This window comes from Poromitra crassiceps (genome assembly GCF_964638095.1).
Source record: "Poromitra crassiceps genome assembly, chromosome: 1".
NCBI lineage: Eukaryota > Metazoa > Chordata > Actinopteri > Beryciformes > Melamphaidae > Poromitra > Poromitra crassiceps.
In genome coordinates, this window is record NC_139623.1 from 16,392,867 (window position 1) to 16,412,866 (window position 20,000).

General features: G+C 46.6%; 1 protein-coding gene across 1 annotated transcript in view; it reads left to right on the forward strand.

Moving 5' to 3' along the window:
• Nucleotides 1-2,344: 2,344 nt before the first annotated feature.
• Nucleotides 2,345-20,000, forward strand: part of ephb6 (eph receptor B6) — a gene marked incomplete at its 5' end in the record, with an annotated part of 45,127 nt that continues 27,471 nt past the window's right edge. The window contains 4 exons of the mRNA XM_083635302.1: nucleotides 2,345-2,377; nucleotides 2,776-3,048; nucleotides 5,130-5,293; nucleotides 5,922-6,217. Of these exons, the coding sequence (XP_083491428.1) occupies nucleotides 2,345-2,377; nucleotides 2,776-3,048; nucleotides 5,130-5,293; nucleotides 5,922-6,217 (766 nt within the window). The remainder of the gene's footprint in view (nucleotides 2,378-2,775; nucleotides 3,049-5,129; nucleotides 5,294-5,921; nucleotides 6,218-20,000) is intronic.

The window sequence follows — 20,000 nt, forward strand, 5'->3', positions numbered from 1 at the left end:
GGTTCAAATTAAATTACGAAGATGAGTTGTCCCTTGTTTTTTCTCCCCACTGCTTCATCCACCCCTCCTCCCCGGTCTGCCCGTTTCTCCGTTTTGAGCGCACTCCCGCGACTCCGGAGCATATACCACCTAGTCTAAGCCCCGCTCAATTGTACTACGCCTGTAGTTTAGCAGGTTGCAGCAGAGGCTCCGGCGGGGTGGAGGGGGCAGGCGGGAGGTAGCGTTGATGACGTGCTAAGCGAGCCCATACAGACCATAATGTCCCCGTGCTATTTAATCATTTCATGAATGGACGTAGTTACGTGGCTGGATTATTTGGAAGAGAGCCAAATGGTGAGTAAACAAGTAGCCTACCCTAAACTTATAATCGTTTCGTTTCTTCCAGTTTGAAAAGGAGATACTGCACATTATAGGGTATTAGGTGATAAGTGCCGTGTATTAACGTTCACGTAGCCTATCTTAGACTAATTAACTACAAATGAATGAATGAATATTTCATTTTTGTGTCAGGACAATTGAGCATCCCACATGCGATTATCAGACACATAGTGACATCAACATTCAATAATTAACAAAACATTCTGGTGTGTCACCCAACCAGCAACACATACTACATATAAACAGCAGAGCATACTGTACATGTATATACACATGTATCTATGGGTCAGCGTGGGGGAAGACGCGGGCCTGGCGGAGATCTGCACACCACCGAATGCACTTTTCTAGTGTTTTAGTCTGAGATTCGCTGTCTGAATATACGAGGGATCAGCCGAGCAGCATTTTGGTAAACAAACTGCGTCACTGGTTGGCAACGGCAATGGAACCCTATGGAGCCCAAGTGTCTGCTCTAGCCGGCTTGACTCTGTTTACATTTTAAAAACTGCGACAGTTCACACAACTTTAACACGACATGCATATTATACTGTACATCAAACTCTTGTGCTAATTCTGCTCTCACTCAGAATGGCAAAATATAAGCGATGTGATGTATAGTTTTTTAGATATTAACGTTTGTTTGGCACAACTCATACTATTAACTTAATTAATTTCTGGGTGTCAAGTGACGTCACGCTGATTCGTCCTATTAGCATGGGTAGTGAACAGAAATTAATTATCTCAATCATTATAGTTTTCTCTCCAACACTTGAAATTATTATGCCCTAATTAAAATGGTCAAGTGCTTAATTGACTACTGGTTTTATAATAAATGATTAGCTAATTACATCCAGCTGTTACACAGTGGAAAGTCTGTTGTGGACTACTAGGACATAGAGCTGACCTAGATCATTGAGGACAGGACAAGCAGGCAGGTCCAGAATTTTTTCATACACATTATTATCTCACTCTTTTTGTTGCATTGTTGACACATTTTATTTGTATTTCTTATTTCTCAACTGTATCAGAGAAATTGACTCTAAATATCTCAAAACCCCAAAACATAAACAAATGTGATGGAGGGGGGGGGTCAATGAATTGACCAAACAATGGGTCAATGCAAACTTTTTTTGTGCAACCTTTTTTGCACCCTTAGCACAGTGTCTAGTGAGGAGGAAAAGAAGATTATTCTAGAAAAGCTGTGAAATGGTCATTAGACCTTTTTCACAACTATTTTGTGTCTCAAGGAGGGTGAACACAGGTGTAACCAATAACATTAATGATGGTCTCCAATGCCCTCATTGTTATTCATTACACCTGTGTTTACCCTGCCTTGAGACACAAAATGGTGGCTTACGGTAGGCTATCGGTGCTGACCGAGATCCCTTAACTGCCAGTTCCTTGCTTAATTCTGACTAGGTCGGTTGACAGCGAGTGAGCGTGCTCTTCCAACGCTACACCCTGAGCTAGAGCAATTTGTGGTCAGTGGGCTGCTTGACACAAAGCCATAGTCTGTTGTGGGCTCAGCTTCGGGTATTTTCCAATACAGTAGTCTACTTCCTGGGGAAAAATGTGTCTTTCAAAGTGAAAGACAACTAAATATCTTTCCCTTCTCTCTGGTTTATCTGTCTGGGCTCCCATACACAGCTGTAGTCCTTCATGAAATCTGTCAATTATGTCTATTATATAGCGCCAAATAATAACAAGAGTTATTTCAAGGTGCTTGGTTGGACGACGCGAATGGGCACGCTGGGCTCGGGTATATTTCCAGGGGAATCAAACATACCGGTAAACAAACACGGAGACGTGGAAGTTTCTCAGTCAGTAAAGCTTACAGGATTTAAAGCTGCACTTCCTGTGGGAAAGAAGGATGCCTTTCAGAATAAGGGCACACAAATACACTCCCTTCTCTTAAAATATATACACATATATTTAATAGCTAATAGCTATCAAGGATATATCAATAGAAATGGAATTTGTAGGAGACATAATCTCCACTCAGGTAACTTGGGTTACAGTGTAACCAACTGGTCAACATGCCATTTTTCTTGGACAGTTTTTGATGGTTTTCCTGTTACCTGTTCTAATGAAAGCCTTTCATAGTGATAAATCAGAGCAAACCATATCATACATATCTCACAAAGGATATAGATGGCAAAAAATAGTCTGCAATGTTAACAAAAGGCCTGGGCCACAAGTCAAAGGCACTGGCAAGATTGTGTTTAACTTGTAACATATAAACCATCGTTTGAGGTATGAGAGAAGACACAGAACTAAACATACGACAGAGGATCTTCACAGTTTACACAATGCCTATTCTAAGGCCACCTGTTCAAGATCATGTTCCTCTTGTTTAAAGTTGAGTTTATGCAAGCTCATAATACTGTTTGTCTGTCTCAGTGGGATGAGGTCAGCGTTCTGGACGACCGTGGGAAGCTCATACGAACCTTCGAGGTCTGTAATGTCAACCAAAACCCCCGTCTCCAAGACAACTGGTTGGCTACGCCCTTCCTGTACCGCCACTCGGTGCCACGGGTGTTTGTCACGTTGCGTTTCTCTGTGCGGGACTGTGCCAGCCTGCGCTCACCGTCGCCCACCTGCCGGGAGACTCTCACCCTATACTACAAACAGGCCGACTCCCAGAGGGAACTGGAGAGGACCTGGGCTGCTGAGGTGAGGCCAAAGAGCAGGAACAGTGTCAGGTGGATTGTAATTGCCAAGTAATTACTATGCTGTGTTTAAATGATTGTTGGGCTATATTTTAAGTGTCATGAAGGAACCCTGAACAAGCTACACCTTCTGTATCATAATTTTACTTTAATGAGATAAGAGGAACTTAATTGATTCCCAAGGGGAAATTGAACAAAACGTCCTCCTCTGTTAATGCAGTGGTTCTCAAACTTTTTCATGTCAAGGACCCCTAAACGGACACAAATTAGACCACGGACCCCTATTTGATAAGAATTTGTCCCAGCCCCCCCATGTGATACGATTTTTTTATTTGAATGTTTTATTACAGAAAGTGTATGAAACCGACCCAAAATACTAATAGTAATGTGTTACTTATGGATGGAATTATGGTGAAAATAAAGTATCCCCCTTTTTGCTGGGGACCCCCTGGAACCCCCTCAAGGACCCCTGGGGGTCCCCGGACCCCACTTTGAGAACCACTGGTTTAATGTAACTGATTCCTGCCTGCAATGATGTCAGCCTTACATGTCTCCTCTGTCTGGTTTGATTCCCAGCTTTAGACCCCCCAGTTTGAATCCAGTGTGTTAGAATAGCAATAGTAGACCCCTGTACCCCGGCCCCCCTTCAATTTACCCAGCTGTGAAATGCCTGTCCCATCAGATAAGTCAGCTAAATGATACTACAAATTGTTGAATACACACTTCAAGATTGCTGATAAGTATGCAAATGTATCTGAAGGGGCAAAATTTACATTTTTAATTAAATCACAATTTTATGAACTGGTGAACCTGGGGTTTTGAGGCGCCTTGCATGGTTAGTAGTCAAGGCATGCTCAGGTGTGTTGCCAGAAATAACATTTTCTCTGGCATCTCAGCATCCAAAGCGGATGGGTAAACAACAAAAAATTGGGTTTTGAATTGTTTAGTAACTATGATCTGCTGTTCTGACCACATCCATTTACTATTGAATTCAATCAAACATAGCCTATCTTTTTCTCTGCTATTTTGCATGGGAACACTGAAAACTGCTCTCGGCAAAAGATTTAGACTGGATAATGAGCAAAGTCAAATGTAAATTTCATTATTGCCATGCTAATGTTACACCAAAACAGGGAAGCCTCTCCTCATCCCTTGACAAGGAGGAGTTGTATAATTACAATGATTATTGTTATGCTTGCCAAGAACAGCTGTGGAGATTGACAGCCTCCCCAGGCCACACTGGTGTGAAGCATATGCTCGTGGTGACTACGGTTTACAAAATGCAAAAATGTGTTGCTGTGGTCTCCAGAGATCTCATTTCAGTCCCACTAATTAGTGCACTTCCACGGCATAAAATAAACGACGTTGACCATGTCACAGTTTCACACTCATCAGAAGTTATCTGAGCCTCAAGCCTTGTGGTATTTGGAAAGACCGGTTACCACGTTGTTTGTTTGTTTTTTCTGAGATGGCTGGATGTGCTGAGCCCTTGCTGCCTCAGCTAACATGTGCAGTCGCAGTCACAGAGACAGGAGGTAGTATTTATTTAGATGAATGCATTTCTCCTTAGGGAACGTGTTTAAAAATGCAAATCAAAGCCTGATGAGGAATAGAGAGGACAGTCGCAGAAGGGCAGGAAGCAGTGCAGCCATGGAAGTCTCAGGGCGGAGTGGAACACGGACCCCCAATGTGACTGAGTAGATTCAAAAAGAAAAATTACCCCCAAACTGCTACAGGTTGTACATTTGCCTGAGCCAACCGCATTCACTGGAAAAATATGACAACTCTGAACTTTAGTTGAATTTGCTTTTCATCATTGGGTTCACTTTTTTTTCTGTTTTTCTTCCCTTGATTTATTCCACTGTTTCTTTCCAATCCAATCTCTGTTATTCATCTGCCAACCATCTTATTTTGATGTCCATAATCTTCCTCTTGTTTTCCTACCCTCTTCCTTACACTGTCAACCACATTTTCTTCCTGTGCAATTTTGTTTTCTGTTGACCGCTCATTATCGTTCCCTCTTCTCCCTCCCTCCACCATTGTTGACCTCCATCTCCGGTCCACTCTTCCCTTTCCTCACTCCAGCCTTCCAGTGGAGAGTCCAGGGAGGGCTGGGTAAAGATTGACACCATAGCAGCAGATAAGAGTTTCTCCAAGGTGGAGCCCAGTTCGCCTCACCAGTACCAACCCGACCGATACCGCCGGATCAACATCAAGACACGCAGCTTCGCCCCACTCACACGCAACGGGTAACCATCTCTTCACTACACTCATTTATCCTCAGTCACAAGGGTTTGCAAATTCCTCTTTCAGTGGTAGCATATCATGATATGATAATAATAATATATAATAATAATAATAATATCATAATATGATAATTGTATTATTAAATGTGATTTTGCATACATTAACCATATTGTGATATATATTGATATCGAGAAACATCCTTATGATTATCGTGATATTGATTTCAACTGTATATCTCCCACCCCCATACTCTCTTCTCTCTCTCCCTTCCCCCTGTTCTCGCCCTTCTCTCTCTCCTTCTCCTCTGCCCCCACCCTCCTCTCTCTCCCTCTCGCTTAATAGACCCTTTTCACAGCTGCCATTTTGTGTCTAAAAGGCAGGATAAACACAGGTGCAACCAACTCACTAGGGCCCCAGCACTGGAACACCTAAATGGACTAAAAGTTGGAAACCCTAATTAATGTTTTGGTACACCTGTGTTTATCCTGCCTTGTAGACACAAAAGAGCCAGCGTGAAAAGGGTCTATTGTTCAATCCTGTTTAGCCCTCTGAGACATACTTGTGAATTAGGGCTATACAAATAAACTTGACTTGACTTGACTGCCACCTTGCCCGCTCACCCTTTTTCAGCTTCGTCTTGGCCATTGTCGACAGCGGCGCCTGTGTCTCTGTAATGGGTGTGTCTATCTTCTACCGCCGCTGCCCAGCCACCAGCCTCAACTTGGCGTCCTACCCGGCCACTCCCTCAGGGGCTGAACCTACTGCCTTAGTGGCTGTGAGCGGGAGGTGCGTCCCCAACAGCCAAGCACAAGGCCCTGCAGCCCCTCGCCTGTACTGCAACACTGATGGGGAATGGATGGTCCCCGTAGGAGGGTGTGTCTGTGATGAAGGCTTTGAACCAAATCTCAACGGCTCTGCTTGCTTGGGTAAGTCTGGAGATCTACATCACTGCATGTCCTTTTGATTTGTTACAGTGTCTCCATCAAATCCAGCCTCCTTTTTGATCATGCTTAAATGCACAATGTGAGAAGAACTCTATTACCGTAAGAACTCATTTAACTGCAATCTCAAAAAAAGTTTGACATAGGGGCCAGAGGGCGGGGGCAGTTTGACATAGGGGCCAGAGGGCGGGGGCAGTTTGACATAGGGGCCAGAGGGCGGGGGCAGTTTGACATAGGGGCCAGAGGGCGGGGACAGTTTGACATAGGGGCCAGAGGGCGAGGAGAGGAGAGGAGAGGAGAGGAGAGGAGAGGAGAGGAGAGGAGAGGAGAGGAGAGGAGAGCAGAGCAGAGCAGAGGAGAGAAGAGGAGAGGAGAGCAGAGAGGAGGGAGAGGAGAGCAGAGGAGAGAAGAGGAGAGGAGAGGAGAGGAGAGGAGAGGAGAGGAGAGGAGAGGAGAGGAGAGGAGAGGAGAGGAGAGGAGAGGAGAGGAGAGGAGAGGAGATACTCAGGGTACACTGAGCCAGACAGATAGTGCTAAGGTCAGCAGTTGCAATGCTGTTCAAAAGCGTTCACACTTCCCAAAATGGGAGTTGGTGAAAGAAAAAAAGAAACAGTTTTTGAGAGATGTCAAGAAGGACAGGAAGGGATATAGGAAGAGAGCGGGAGGAGGGAAAGAGGGAGAGCGGAATAGCGGAAGGGATGTGACACATTTAGGTCATAGCGATGTAATGGCCACTCGTCTGTGAACAAGTGACAGAAAGCGCAGGGGGAGAGAAGGGGGAGTGGAGGGGAGAGAGGGATAGATGGAGGGAGAGTGAAATATAAGAGGATACAAGTTCATGACTGAAAGAAATGAGCACGCAACAATCCTGAGGGAAGTAAGGACAGCATGATACGTGTATGGCTGTATGTATTTATACGGTAGTATGGGTGAGTGAGTGTGTTTAAATGTTTGGTTTGCTGTTGGTCTGCCCACATATTTTATGTGCACATATACAAGGCACGTGTCAGCCTGTGTCTGAGGACAAATGAAATGTTATGATGTTAAGATTTTGTCCCAGGGTCCCCCATCTGATAAGAGTTTAGCTTTTGTGATGACCCTCCCACTCTCCTGTCTTGCTGGAGCCTGGGCCCTTTCTCAATAAGGATTCTTGTGTGTTCTTGTGTTCTTGTGTCCCTGTGAAACGTCATCAGTCACAGCCCAAGTACTGTTCCAATGCAAAGTTCACATTCGCCAAAAACGCTTAAAATTCCCAGATGTGTTCTCGACATGCCCACTTTACCAAGGATGCTCTGCTTGCTGACTTGTGTCAACTTGGCAAGGCACATATCCCAGCATTCATTTCGGCATACGCAGAGGCAGAACGCAGCAGAGAAGACGCCATAAGCTCCGGGAAGTCATCACTAAATTAATTTCTGATGACTTTTGATGCCTACAAGCAGGGTAGTAGGTTTCAATATTTGCCACTTTACGAACATGTATGGCGAAAAAGAACCAGCAGATAAATGAAAATGTTAAAATACCTTCAATAAAAGAATAAAACGTGGCCAGAATTCTCTGGTCGACTCCAAAGGAGTTTAGTTTACGAAAACAGTACAGACGCTGATGAGCCTTTTTTACAATAACATCTGTATTGCCGCTAAAAAAAAAAGCTCAGCTGAGCTTTTTATTTGTGTAGTACTGCAGGCGGCCTCTGTGCTGCTATTGCGCAATACCCTCAAGAACGCATCATCTCAAACTGCCAATAGCATTATGTGTGCTTGTGACCTAGCAAGTTCATTCTTCCAAGAATGACTAGCAAGAACGTTCTCCCCAAGAACACAAGAACAAGAACGCATTCTTGGTATTTAGAAAGGGCCCTGGTGTTGTTGGGGTTGTTAGGCTGATTGGGTGCACCTGGGCCCTGTGCACTCACCCTATCAGCCTAATGATCCCAAATCCAAGGTCCTGCAAGACAGGGCCAGGAGAGTGGGAGTGTCCTCACACTTTTAAATGTTTTATCACAGAAAGTGTATGAAACCCATGACCAAAATAGCTGTAGCCTACATTCCGTCATTGTGTTCTTTATGTTTGGAATTCTAGTGAAAATAAATGATGACCCTTTTTGCTGGGGACCCCCGGCCTAAAGGACCCCTGGGGTTCCCCGGACCCCGCTTTGAGGACCACTGGTCTAGTCTACCAGGAACTTGAACAGCTATAATTGCTCACCTCCCAAGTATGGGGGCCCTCCCTGGCTAGCTAACTCTAGCACAATTAATCCTCCAACCCTGCCAAGTCAGCTGTGAAATGCGTTCATGCTCTTTTGCGTTACATCTGTGCTTCGTCCGCCACTTGTGTTTGTCTGTGTTTGATTGATATTTACTGACAAATGACCCTTGGAAACTCGAGTCCTCGCCCCTGACTGGAGCAAAGGCCTCCACAGATGCTCCATAAACGATCCAAAGAACTGCTGCCCACGCTGATCTGGCCTGCCTGGCGTTTTGTTCCAACTCGTGCTTGATTGTGTTTTGTTGATCAGTCCACCGGCTAATGATGTGGATTGGCATCATTACATTGTTGTCTTGCATGGCTCCCTGGGAATACTGAGAGGAGAGATAGACAGTTAACTGGCTATGCTATGCAGTCATCGAGGATTATCAACAGCCAAGACGCAATTATTGTTCTCACAAGAAAGTGGAATGCCAAACTTTCTTAAGCATAAGACCTTGTACTTTTCTTTCTTTTAATGAAGCATGAAGGGCATTGAATAATGGCAGAAATTAACTGAACTGAACTGAACTGTATTGAACCTTGCAAATGTGTAGGAGCTTCTAATGACAGACATAACAGCTTGTAAAATGTGCATTGTTCTGTCACCCACACAAGGAAAGCATGCTTCCTCCAGCTCTTCTGACATTTACCTCCACTTACTGGTGACATCACATCATAACCTACAGGCGTTTCAGTGAATAGCTAATTCAACACGATTTGCAGCAACTATTAGACTTTATAATAATGCTAGCTCTGTTGGGGTTGGGGCAAAGGATGAAAGAAGGAAGGAGAATTGCAATGTAATTGCCTTGTCTTATGTGCACTAATAGGCTACTGTTTCACTGAATTGCATTACTTGTTATTTTAGTAAATGGCCACAAGTTGGATATATCCATTTGACTAGAGAATACTGAGTACAAAGCGATGCCCAACACATCTTTGTACTTTGATTGAAAGCTACACAGTCCACTATTCATCTTTGTAAATCTAATTTCTTGGAATTGAATGTGAAAGGTCGCAAATCAGAAACATCAGATCAGAGATGGCTACATGGAGGCAGAATGACAAATGGTCTGTTAGCCATGATGCTCCACTCTGACCTGTGCCCATGCCAGCTGCTGCACGGGGAATAATGTCCATCAACATTGTTGGACCTGAGACTGCAGCTGCTGACTGCAGGTACCTACATGCTATAACTGCAGATTACTTGAGTAAATGTCTGAAGTTGCTTTTGCACCCAGAGTTAATTCTGATATTGTTATCCAGACAAGTGTTTTCTGCAGAGGGAAAGAACTGCTGACAGACATGGACCTCAGGTTGTTTCTACTCTTTCTTTATTTCCTGAAAGAGCTAGGCCGAGGAAGCTTTCATCTCAAATCTATTGTATAGCTACCCTCGTGCAAGTTAAATAATCAAAAGATTTAATAAAGTTTTGATGGATTGCCTCACCTTCTGTCCAAGGAGATCCCTGCGTATTTAAACCATTCCCATGGATTATAGAGCAACACCACACTCAATTGGAGTAACAGCTTCAGACCTGCTCCACAGTCGATGTACGAGAACCGAAGTATACATACGGTACATTAAGCACCCGCCTTCTCCTAGCACATGATGAGAACACTGCGCTAGAGCAAGTGAAGAAAAAATAGTCTGCTTTAGAATACAGCCTGGGTAAGTACAGGGTAACAAAATCTGAATTTATGGAGCTAGGGGCCACGCGGCCTCGCCCGCGGCCTCCCCGCGGCCTCGCCCGCGGCCTCGCCCACCCTGCAGCTTGCCCAGCTGGCCCTGCAGCTCGCATACAGAGGGCTGCTCCTTGATGGCATACTTCAGGGATGCTGGATCACATGTCCTGGAGCTGGCAACATTCAGCTGTCCATGGCTGAAGACGGGGGTCTGAAGGCAGACTCCCACTTCTTTTTTGTGACATCACTGATCACTGATGATGTCACAGTGGGATTTATGACATCACTGATGATGTCACACATCACTGGGATTTATGACATCACTGATGATGTCACAGTGGGATTTATGACATCACTGGGATTTATGACAAAGAGGAAGTAACACCATCTGAAGGAGTACAAGGAGGAAGTAACACCATCTGAAGGAGTACAAGGAGTGCTCAAAGAAGCTCAGAAGAAGTCAGCAGCCATGACATTCAGCAGGCAGAAGCAGGAGACAGTTTGTCTGAGTTGTTGTTTTTTCTGCCAACCAGCAGAAGGATATTTTTCTCTTTTGACATTTGCATCCCACGAGGAAGATGGGAAGGCGGAAGCACGACCGAGCATGAGAAACAATTACACCTGTTCAGCCAATCATGAAACAGTCCTTTAGTATGGGCTCCCTAAGCAGGCCCTACATCACTCTCAGACAAGCTTCGTCCTTCTATTCCAATCCCTCGCAGGGGACCGCGACTTAAACTGGACCCATGTTGATATTTTCAGCGGGTTGTGAGAGCGAGGTCTGACAGTGAAATATTCAACATGTCAGATTGTCCTGGTCCTGGTGGTCCTGGTGGTCCTGGTGGTCCTGGTGGTCCTGGTGGTCCTGGTACAGAAATGTTCACTCTCCTGGGGCACGATAAAGGTGGGAGGCAAAAACACTTGGGCAGGGGAAAAGTACAAGTGTGGGTTATTGGATTTGAGTGTAAAATGATGGGTGCCTAGAGCCTGCTCCCAAACACACACTTTCACCAAAGAGTCTGTGTAGCTTCATTGTAGTAGCCCAAAACTCATTTTTCTGCCAGCGTCCCGTTTTCAAAATCCACCCCCCCCCCCCATTTCAACCCCCACCCGCCCCCAAAATGTCAGCACGACTGGACGACCAGTTACCAAATGATTTTCCAATCTATAAAGGTAAAGCTTTGAGCAAAATATTTCAGTCAATATAGTGAAATATTGAGTGAAACAATCAATGATAAATACGGTAGATTGGTTCCAGGGAGCTCGCCAGCCAATGACAATTGAATTTGGACACAAAGTGTCACAGCACAGCCGTCTGTGTCACAGCCTCTGTGGAGGGAATGTATTACGTGTGTGGGATGATGTATTACGTGTGTGGGATGATGTATTACGTGTGTGGGATGATGTATTACGTGTGTGGGATGATGTATTACGTGTGTGGGAGGGTCAACGGAAACAATGCAATGATGATAAGGGTCAACAGATTGTCTTCGTGTTTATCGTGCCTAGTTCAAGTTCACCTTTAATTCATATTGCATATAATTTGATGAGGATGAGGATTTGTGTTAATCCAGACTGTGGTATTTATTAGGTCGATGTACAAGGCATTTTAAAATACTTACGATGCTTCTGTGTATAAAGGAATGATTTCCTTTGTGACTATTGAAATAAAGCCCCAGCTTAATGAGTGCTACAGACAGTACTGTGGAAAGTATGAGCAGAGGGGAGATCCAGCAGGGCAGGTGTTGCTTTGTGCTGAGGAGCTTAAAGGGACATGGATGATAGACCATGCCATGACTCAGACTGGATGACAGAATGTCACAGACACGTGGCAGGGACAGACAGACACGTGGCAGGGACAGACAGACACACAGGAATGGAGAGAAACTAACAAGGCATTTACAGTTGGAACCATGTGTACCAATCTTTCCTGTTGTGTGGTGGCATCTTCAATTGAGAGAGAGAGAGAGTGGGAGGGAGAGAGAGAGCGGGAGGGAGGGAGAGAGAGAGAGCGGGAGGGAGGGAGAGAGAGAGAGATTATAATGCTGGGAGCCAAAAGAGGGAATGAGCACATGAGAGAGAGAGAAGAGAGAAAGAGAGAAATTGGGTCAGTGATCTAAATACCAAAGTATTACATTGTCTGCAAATTACACACTCCATTGCTATGATCTTTCCCTATCTATTTTTAAATGATTTTTCTTTCAATTGTTCTTTATGTTTTTTGTCACCGTGTTTCAGTCTTCTTTCTCTAATCCCAATCTCCATTTCTCTCTCTCTCTCTCTGTCTGTCTTTCCTCTGTCCCTCTTTCTCTCATTCATCTCTTGCCTCTCAAATTGCCAGCCTGTCACTGTAAATACGATTTTTATTTAGTAATTCATGTGCAAGCTTAAAATAAGATCAAATAAACATGTGCTTCTATTCATAATGAACTGTATTCAGTCTCCTTTGTGTTTGTGTGCTAACAGAGAGATGGAGAGTAGGATGGAGGGAGCGGGGGGGGGGCAGACAGAGAGAGAGGGCAGAGGGCATGCGTTCTGATAGGCTGCAATCAGCTGTGTGTGTGTGGGGGGGGGGAGGCTCTGTAGCAGGAGGCTCTGTAGCAAAGTCATGTTTCGTGTCACAGATGTAGAGAACACGTCTGATAATGTGCACCCAGGATATAAAACATGGATGAAACTATTTCCTTCTCTTTCTCTTGTTCCTCTAACATTTGTCTCTCTCTCCTGCCTTCCCCCATCTCTCTCACTCTCTCTCTCGCTCTCTCAATTCAATTCTCTCTCTCTTATATCCAAATGTTATGTCTATTCCATCCACATCATACCAACCGTCTGTATATGTGTATATATATGTGTATATATATATGTGTATATATATATATATATATATATATATATATATATATATATATATATATATATATATATATACACAGTATACTGTGTGTGTATATATATATATATACTATATATATATTATTAATTAATACACAGGACAAGATGTTACTATCCCTTGTGCCAAAATCCGAGGAAAAACACATTTAGAAGCCCAATCCAGAATAAAACAAGCTAACAGGATAACAAACTAATAAACAAGACACAAATCACCAGTTACCTACCCTAGCCAACAGCAGTATGAAGCATGTCATTGGGGTTTTCAAGTGGGCACCTTCCTTCACCGATGTTTCGTTAAGTTAGGCCCACGACACCTCAAGAAGGCTTAACGGTGTAATCCAGCGTCCTGGAAACACCCCCCTCCATGCTACCACCGCACAACTGCATATTACCTCACTATCTAAGCCTAGCTATCCAGGTCGGTCCAGTATGACATTCCTAACTACACCACCACTGTCAATGATTCAGCCCTGTTGATGCGGACCGTCAATCATGACCAACAACAAACAATCAATCTTACCTTAGCGAGCTCCCCAGCTAGCATGTTTCCTCCTTAGTCACAGCCATTCACTTGCTCGTTCTGCTGCCTGAGACATGTTGCTAACCGCAAGTTTCAGGCTCCATCCCCGAATGCCCAACTCAGTTAGTAGGGCAATAACGGACTTTGCCACAAAACCACGGCAGCCCACCCCTACAGGCCGCACTCGAGCCCTCCAACCTCGCTGCTCTGCCTCTGCTGCCATTTCAGCATACCTAGCTTTCTTGCGCTCATAAGCCTCCTCAACTCGATCTTCCCACGGGACTGTGTGAGTTCGATAAAATAAACTATCTTCTCTACCTCAGACCACAGTAACAAGTCCGGACGTAGCCGGGTGCTAACTCATGCTGGGATGACTAGCTGTTCATTCAAGTCAACCCTCATTTCCCAGGCTCCACCTACACTTAGCTGCCCTAACTTGTGCCTGACCTTAATTGGTCTAATCTTTTCTCCCTCACGTACAAATTTGATCTGTCTAGTCTCTTTGCTAGCAACTAGAGAATTTACTTCTAGCCGCTTTTCCTCAACTGCAGCTGCCAAACATTTCAACACCTGGTTGTGACGCCAGGTGTATCGCCCCTGGGAGAGACTGACCTTACACCCTGACAGTATATGCCTCAGTGTACATACACTAGATTAGAACACAACGGGCAGGCACCATCCTCGCCCAACCACTGATTTAAGTTCTGGGGAGATGGCAGCACATCATAAGTAGCCCCTAGAATAAATCTAATTCTGCTGGCCTCCATGCTCCACAACTCTCTCCACTTCAACTTTCTCTTCTCTACACTCTCCCAGTTCACCCACTGTCCTTGCTTTGCCTGTGACACTGCCTTAGTACTGTACATCTTACTGCCTCCTCTTGCTTATGTACTTCTTCAACTACCATCTTCCTCTTTTCTATTACTGATGCCTTGTTCCACACAGGTTTTCCTATGCACAACCCTAAGCCTCCACGCCCGTGCTGCACCTGACCTATGATATCCCTGTGTCTAAGAGCTGACTGTGCTTGCTGTACTGCCTCCTTTGGGTTCCACTTCCTCCCTGTTTTAACTGTGGGCCCTACACTCCTAACCACTGGATCCTTTGACTGAGTCAGAGTCATCTCCAGTCTAACCTTAGAACACTTGAACTCCTCTGTCAGGCTAGATAATGGCAATTCCAATATGCCTTTCCCATATAAGGCTACACTGCTTAGGCAGCGTGGGACTCCGAGCCATTTTCTAATGAATGAGTTAATCATCCTTTCTAGCTTTTCTACCTTTGAAAGGGGAATACACTGTCAGTGGCCACATCAACCGAGGCAACAATCCAAACTGCAAACACCACAACTTTAACTTTCCTGGGAGCCCTGACTTGTCTATACTTGAAATACCTTGAATCATTTCCTGCCTCACCTCCTCAAACTGTCCCTTATCACTGAGACTTGCATCATACCATCTTCCCAAACTCTTGACTGGTTTCTCTAACACTGTAGGCACCACCTCATCATTTATAACAAACTTCTTACCTACTACCCTCCCTTTAATGATTGAAATACTCCTGGACTTACTTGGCTTCACTTTCATTCTAGCCCACTGCAGATTACTATTTAACTTATCCAACAATCTGCTAGTACATGGAGCGGTTGACGTCATAGTCGTCATGTCATCCATGTATGCCCTAATTGGAGGGAGCCGCAGCCCTCCCTGCAGCCTTTCTCCACCCACTACCCATTTTGAAGCCCTAATAATGATCTCCATTGCCATGGTAAAAGCTAATGGGGAAATTGTATATATATATATATATATATATATATATATATATATATATATATATATATAATATCAAACCTGGGTCGGCCACACAAAGGACCGAGACTTCGTAGTACGTGTGCTCCCAGGTAAGCCACCAGGACACACCAAGTACTAGTATTGAAACTTCTCCAGTCAAACGATACCTGCGTTCAATACAAATCTAGAAGAAAATACTATTTGTATCGTTTTGCTCGCAGCCAATCACCACAAGCATTCTTCGATTTACATGTGAATGGCCCACTATAGCAGCAGCTACAACCGACGGAGTATGCGAGTATCCGACAGAGTTGACAGTTCAGCATGCCAAGATGCTCCAAAACATATCGAATTAAGTCATCGATTGGTATATCAATCTAAGGGTACTGGTAGTATTGGGATGGTATTTTTAATACCCACCAGCACTAATAATCGTACCATCCTCTCATATTACGGCTTTCTCTCCCATTGCTGCCTCATTTCATTTCATCTCATCTCTTTGCACTCACAATTTTCTTTTTCTTGCAATCTCTCTTTCTCTCAGCTCTTCTTCTTCTTTCCTTTCCCTTGTCTCTCTCTCCCTCTCTCTCACACACCCTCTCTCTATCTCTCCCTCTCTCACACACACACCCTCTCTCTATCTCTCCCTCTCTCTCACACACCCTCTCTCTATCTCTCCCTCTCTCACACACACACCCTCTCTCTATCTCTCCCTCTCTCTCACACATCCTCTCTCTATCTCTCCCTCTCTCACACACACCCTCTCTCTATCTCTCCCTCTCTCACACACACCCTCTCTCTATCTCTCCCTCTCTCTCACACACCCTCTCTCTATCTCTCCCTCTCTCACACACACCCTCTCTCTATCTCTCCCTCTCTCACACACACCCTCTCTCTATCTCTCCCTCTCTCTCACACATCCTCTCTCTATCTCTCCCTCCCTCACACACCCTCTCTCTATCTCTCCCTCTCTCACACACACCCTCTCTCTATCTCTCCCTCACACACATCCTCTCTCTATCTCTCCCTCTCTCTCACACACCCTCTCTCTATCTCTCCCTCTCTCTCACACATCCTCTCTCTATCTCTCCCTCTCTCTAACACACCCTCTCTCTATCTCTCCCTCTCTCACACACACCCTCTCTCTATCTCTCCCTCACACACACCCTCTCTCTATCTCTCCCTCACACACACACCCTCTCTCTATCTATCCCTCTCTCACACACACCCTCTCTCTATCTCTCCCTCTCTCACACACACACACCCTCTCTCTCTCTCTATCTCTCCCTCACACACACCCTCTCTCTATCTCTCCCTCCCTCACACACACCCTCTCTCTATCTCTCCCTCTCTCACACACAGCTCTCTCTATCTCTCCCTCCCTCACACACACCCTCTCTCTATCTCTCCCTCTCTCTCACACACCCTCTCTCTATCTCTCCCTCTCTCACACACACCCTCTCTCTATCTCTCCCTCTCTCTCACACACACCCTCTCTCTATCTCTCCCTCTCTCACAGACACACACACACACCCTCTCTCTCTATCTCTCCCTCACACACACCCTCTCTCTATCTCTCCCTCCCTCACACACACCCTCTCTCTATCTCTCCCTCTCTCACACACATCCTCTCTCTATCTCTCCCTCTCTCTCACACACACCCTCTCTCTATCTCTCCCTCTCTCACACACACCCTCTCTCTATCTCTCCCTCTCCCTCACACACACCTCTCTCTATCTCTCCCTCTCTCACACACACCCTCTCTCTATCTCTCCCTCCCTCACACACACACACACCCTCTCTCTATCTCTCCCTCTCTCACACACAGCTCTCTCTATCTCTCCCTCCCTCACACACACCCTCTCTCTATCTCTCCCTCTCTCTCACACACCCTCTCTCTATCTCTCCCTCTCTCACACACACACCCTCTCTCTATCTCTCCCTCTCTCTCACACACACCCTCTCTCTATCTCTCCCTCCCTCACACACACCCTCTCTCTATCTCTCCCTCTCTCTCACACACCCTCTCTCTATCTCTCCCTCTCTCACACACACCCTCTCTCTATCTCTCCCTCTCTCTCACACACACCCTCTCTCTATCTCTCCCTCTCCCTCACACACACCCTCTCTCTATCTCTCCCTCCCTCACACACACCCTCTCTCTATCTCTCCCTCTCTCACACACATCCTCTCTCTCTATCTCTGTCAGGATCCGAGTGAGACGTGTGGATCTATTCGCGGGTAGTTGATGACCACGGGAAACTTGGTAGGTCTGGAGAAGCTGGGGTGTTGTGGAACTTGGTAGCTTGATAGCTGGGGGCTGCACTGTTCGAGGTTTTGGGAACGGTTGCAGAGAGATTGCAGAAGTTGCTGGTTGCAGGAATTGCAGGTTGCAGACGTTGCTTGAGATTGGTATGATCCTAGTTTAGATTATGAATCACTAGCCAGAGCCTGCCGGAACAGGCCTTTATAGATCCGAGCATGACACCACCTGTGCTATGACATCATACCGTTTGTGACATCATCAGAGACATGACATCACCTGTGCTATGACATCACTAGCGAAAGGCATGAAAGACACTTATGAACCATGACATCATCAGTGATCGATGACATCATAGTCGGAATGATGACGTCAAAGTAGGGATGATGACGTCATCCTAACAGTACCCTCCCCTCAACGGACGTCACCTGGCGTCCAATGAGGCCATCAAGGATGGCATCTGGGAGACAAAAAATCCGTAGGTTCTGGTGGAGGTGCTCTTCCGCAGGTGGTTAGACGCAGGTGGTTAGGCCCCAAAGGGGGGTGTAAGAGAGTGAGGTGCTCTTCAGCAGGTGGTTAGATGCAGGTGGTCAGGCCCCAAAGGGGGTGCAGGACAGTGGAGGTGCTCCTCCCTAATACAGGATATCGAAGCCATAGATGGACCGATACGTGGATAGAACTTCCACCGGGTCCGGTGGATCCTCTGGGGCCGGCCATCCCCCGGGGCACGATCCAAACATGGGAGGCTGGGGACCATCAAAAGGGTCAAATGCCGCCGTCTCCGAAGGTAGAGCCGCAGGGGGATCTGACACAGCGAGGCCTGCCCTCCCGACCTGTAGTTTGGGGAGGTCACCCACCGTCTCCTCCTTTAAACGCCTCTTATTTCTTCTTGCTCTTGACCGAGGGCTGACGACACTACGGGAGCCTCCCAGCATGAGGCTGGAACCTACGTGTTGGTCAGGGACAGGAATTGGCTGCTGCTGGGGTACGGGTTCAGGCTCGGCGAGGGGAAGGTCCACAGGTTGTGCCTCAGGTACGGGTTCAGACTCGGCGAGGGGCAGGTCCATAGGTTGTGCCTCAGGGCCAGCAGGCTCGGAGGCCCCCTGCGGGGGGACGGAGCCGATCTGCAGGCAGCGATTGAACTTCCCAATGAGACGGTCGACAGTCCTCTCCAACTCGTTAACCCTCTTGGAGACACACTGCCACTCCTGGGTCCTGCAGGGAGCGCTACCCAACCGTACAGATCTTTCGGCTGGACACGTAGAGTCTTGATCCACTGAGAGTACCACGGGCCGGCGAGCGGTGGGACCACTTACTGGACGCCGGGAGCAGGAGGAGAGGTAATGCCCGGCTCGGCCACAGTACAGGCAGCTCCGGGTGTCCAAACGGCGCTGCCTCTCCTCTGGTGTGATGCGAACCCTGCCGGTCAGATCACGGTACAGATGGCTGCTGGGACTCGAATGTGGCTGCCCCTGCTCTGGGATGACGCGAACTCCCCCCCAGAATATGCCCTTAGCAGCTGGAGGCGGCCGAGAGGCAGAGCTAAAAGCAACGGCCGCTGTAGACGGGGGAGTAGCAGGTCTGGAAACCTCCGGAACGGCGGTGCGCTCGGAAGCTGGGGCTTCGAGACGATCTAGCCGGCCAATCAAGAGGGCGTGCCGATCAGCGGCCGCGGAAGCCAGAGCCTGGATTGCTTTTTCCTGCTGGGCGTGCCGATCAGTGGCTTCGAAAGCCAGAGCCTGGATTGTTTTTTCCTGGTGGGCAATCAGGCGTCTTGACTCGAGTGCGAGGTCTTGCAGAGGCTGCGGGGTGACACCCTGGGGGCCTAGCCCTTCGAGACCTACCGATCCTCGGCCTTGGAAGCCTGAACTTTCTGGGTGTCAAGCAGGTCTGACATCATGGTAACCACGGTTTGTAAGATCTTCTCGATGACAAGACCCTTCGTTGAGTCGTCTAGTGGGTCCTCCTTGACCGCTAAACGGCTAAATTTGCCCGCTAAATCCACTTCTGAGTGATTCATACTGTCAGGATCCGAGTGAGACGTGTGGATCTATTCGCGGGTAGTTGATGACCACGGGAAACTTGGTAGGTCTGGAGAAGCTGGGGTGTTGTGGAACTTGGTAGCTTGATAGCTGGGGGCTGCACTGTTCGAGGTTTTGGGAACGGTTGCAGAGAGATTGCAGAAGTTGCTGGTTGCAGGAATTGCAGGTTGCAGACGTTGCTTGAGATTGGTATGATCCTAGTTTAGATTATGAATCACTAGCCAGAGCCTGCCGGAACAGGCCTTTATAGATCCGAGCATGACACCACCTGTGCTATGACATCATACCGTTTGTGACATCATCAGAGACATGACATCACCTGTGCT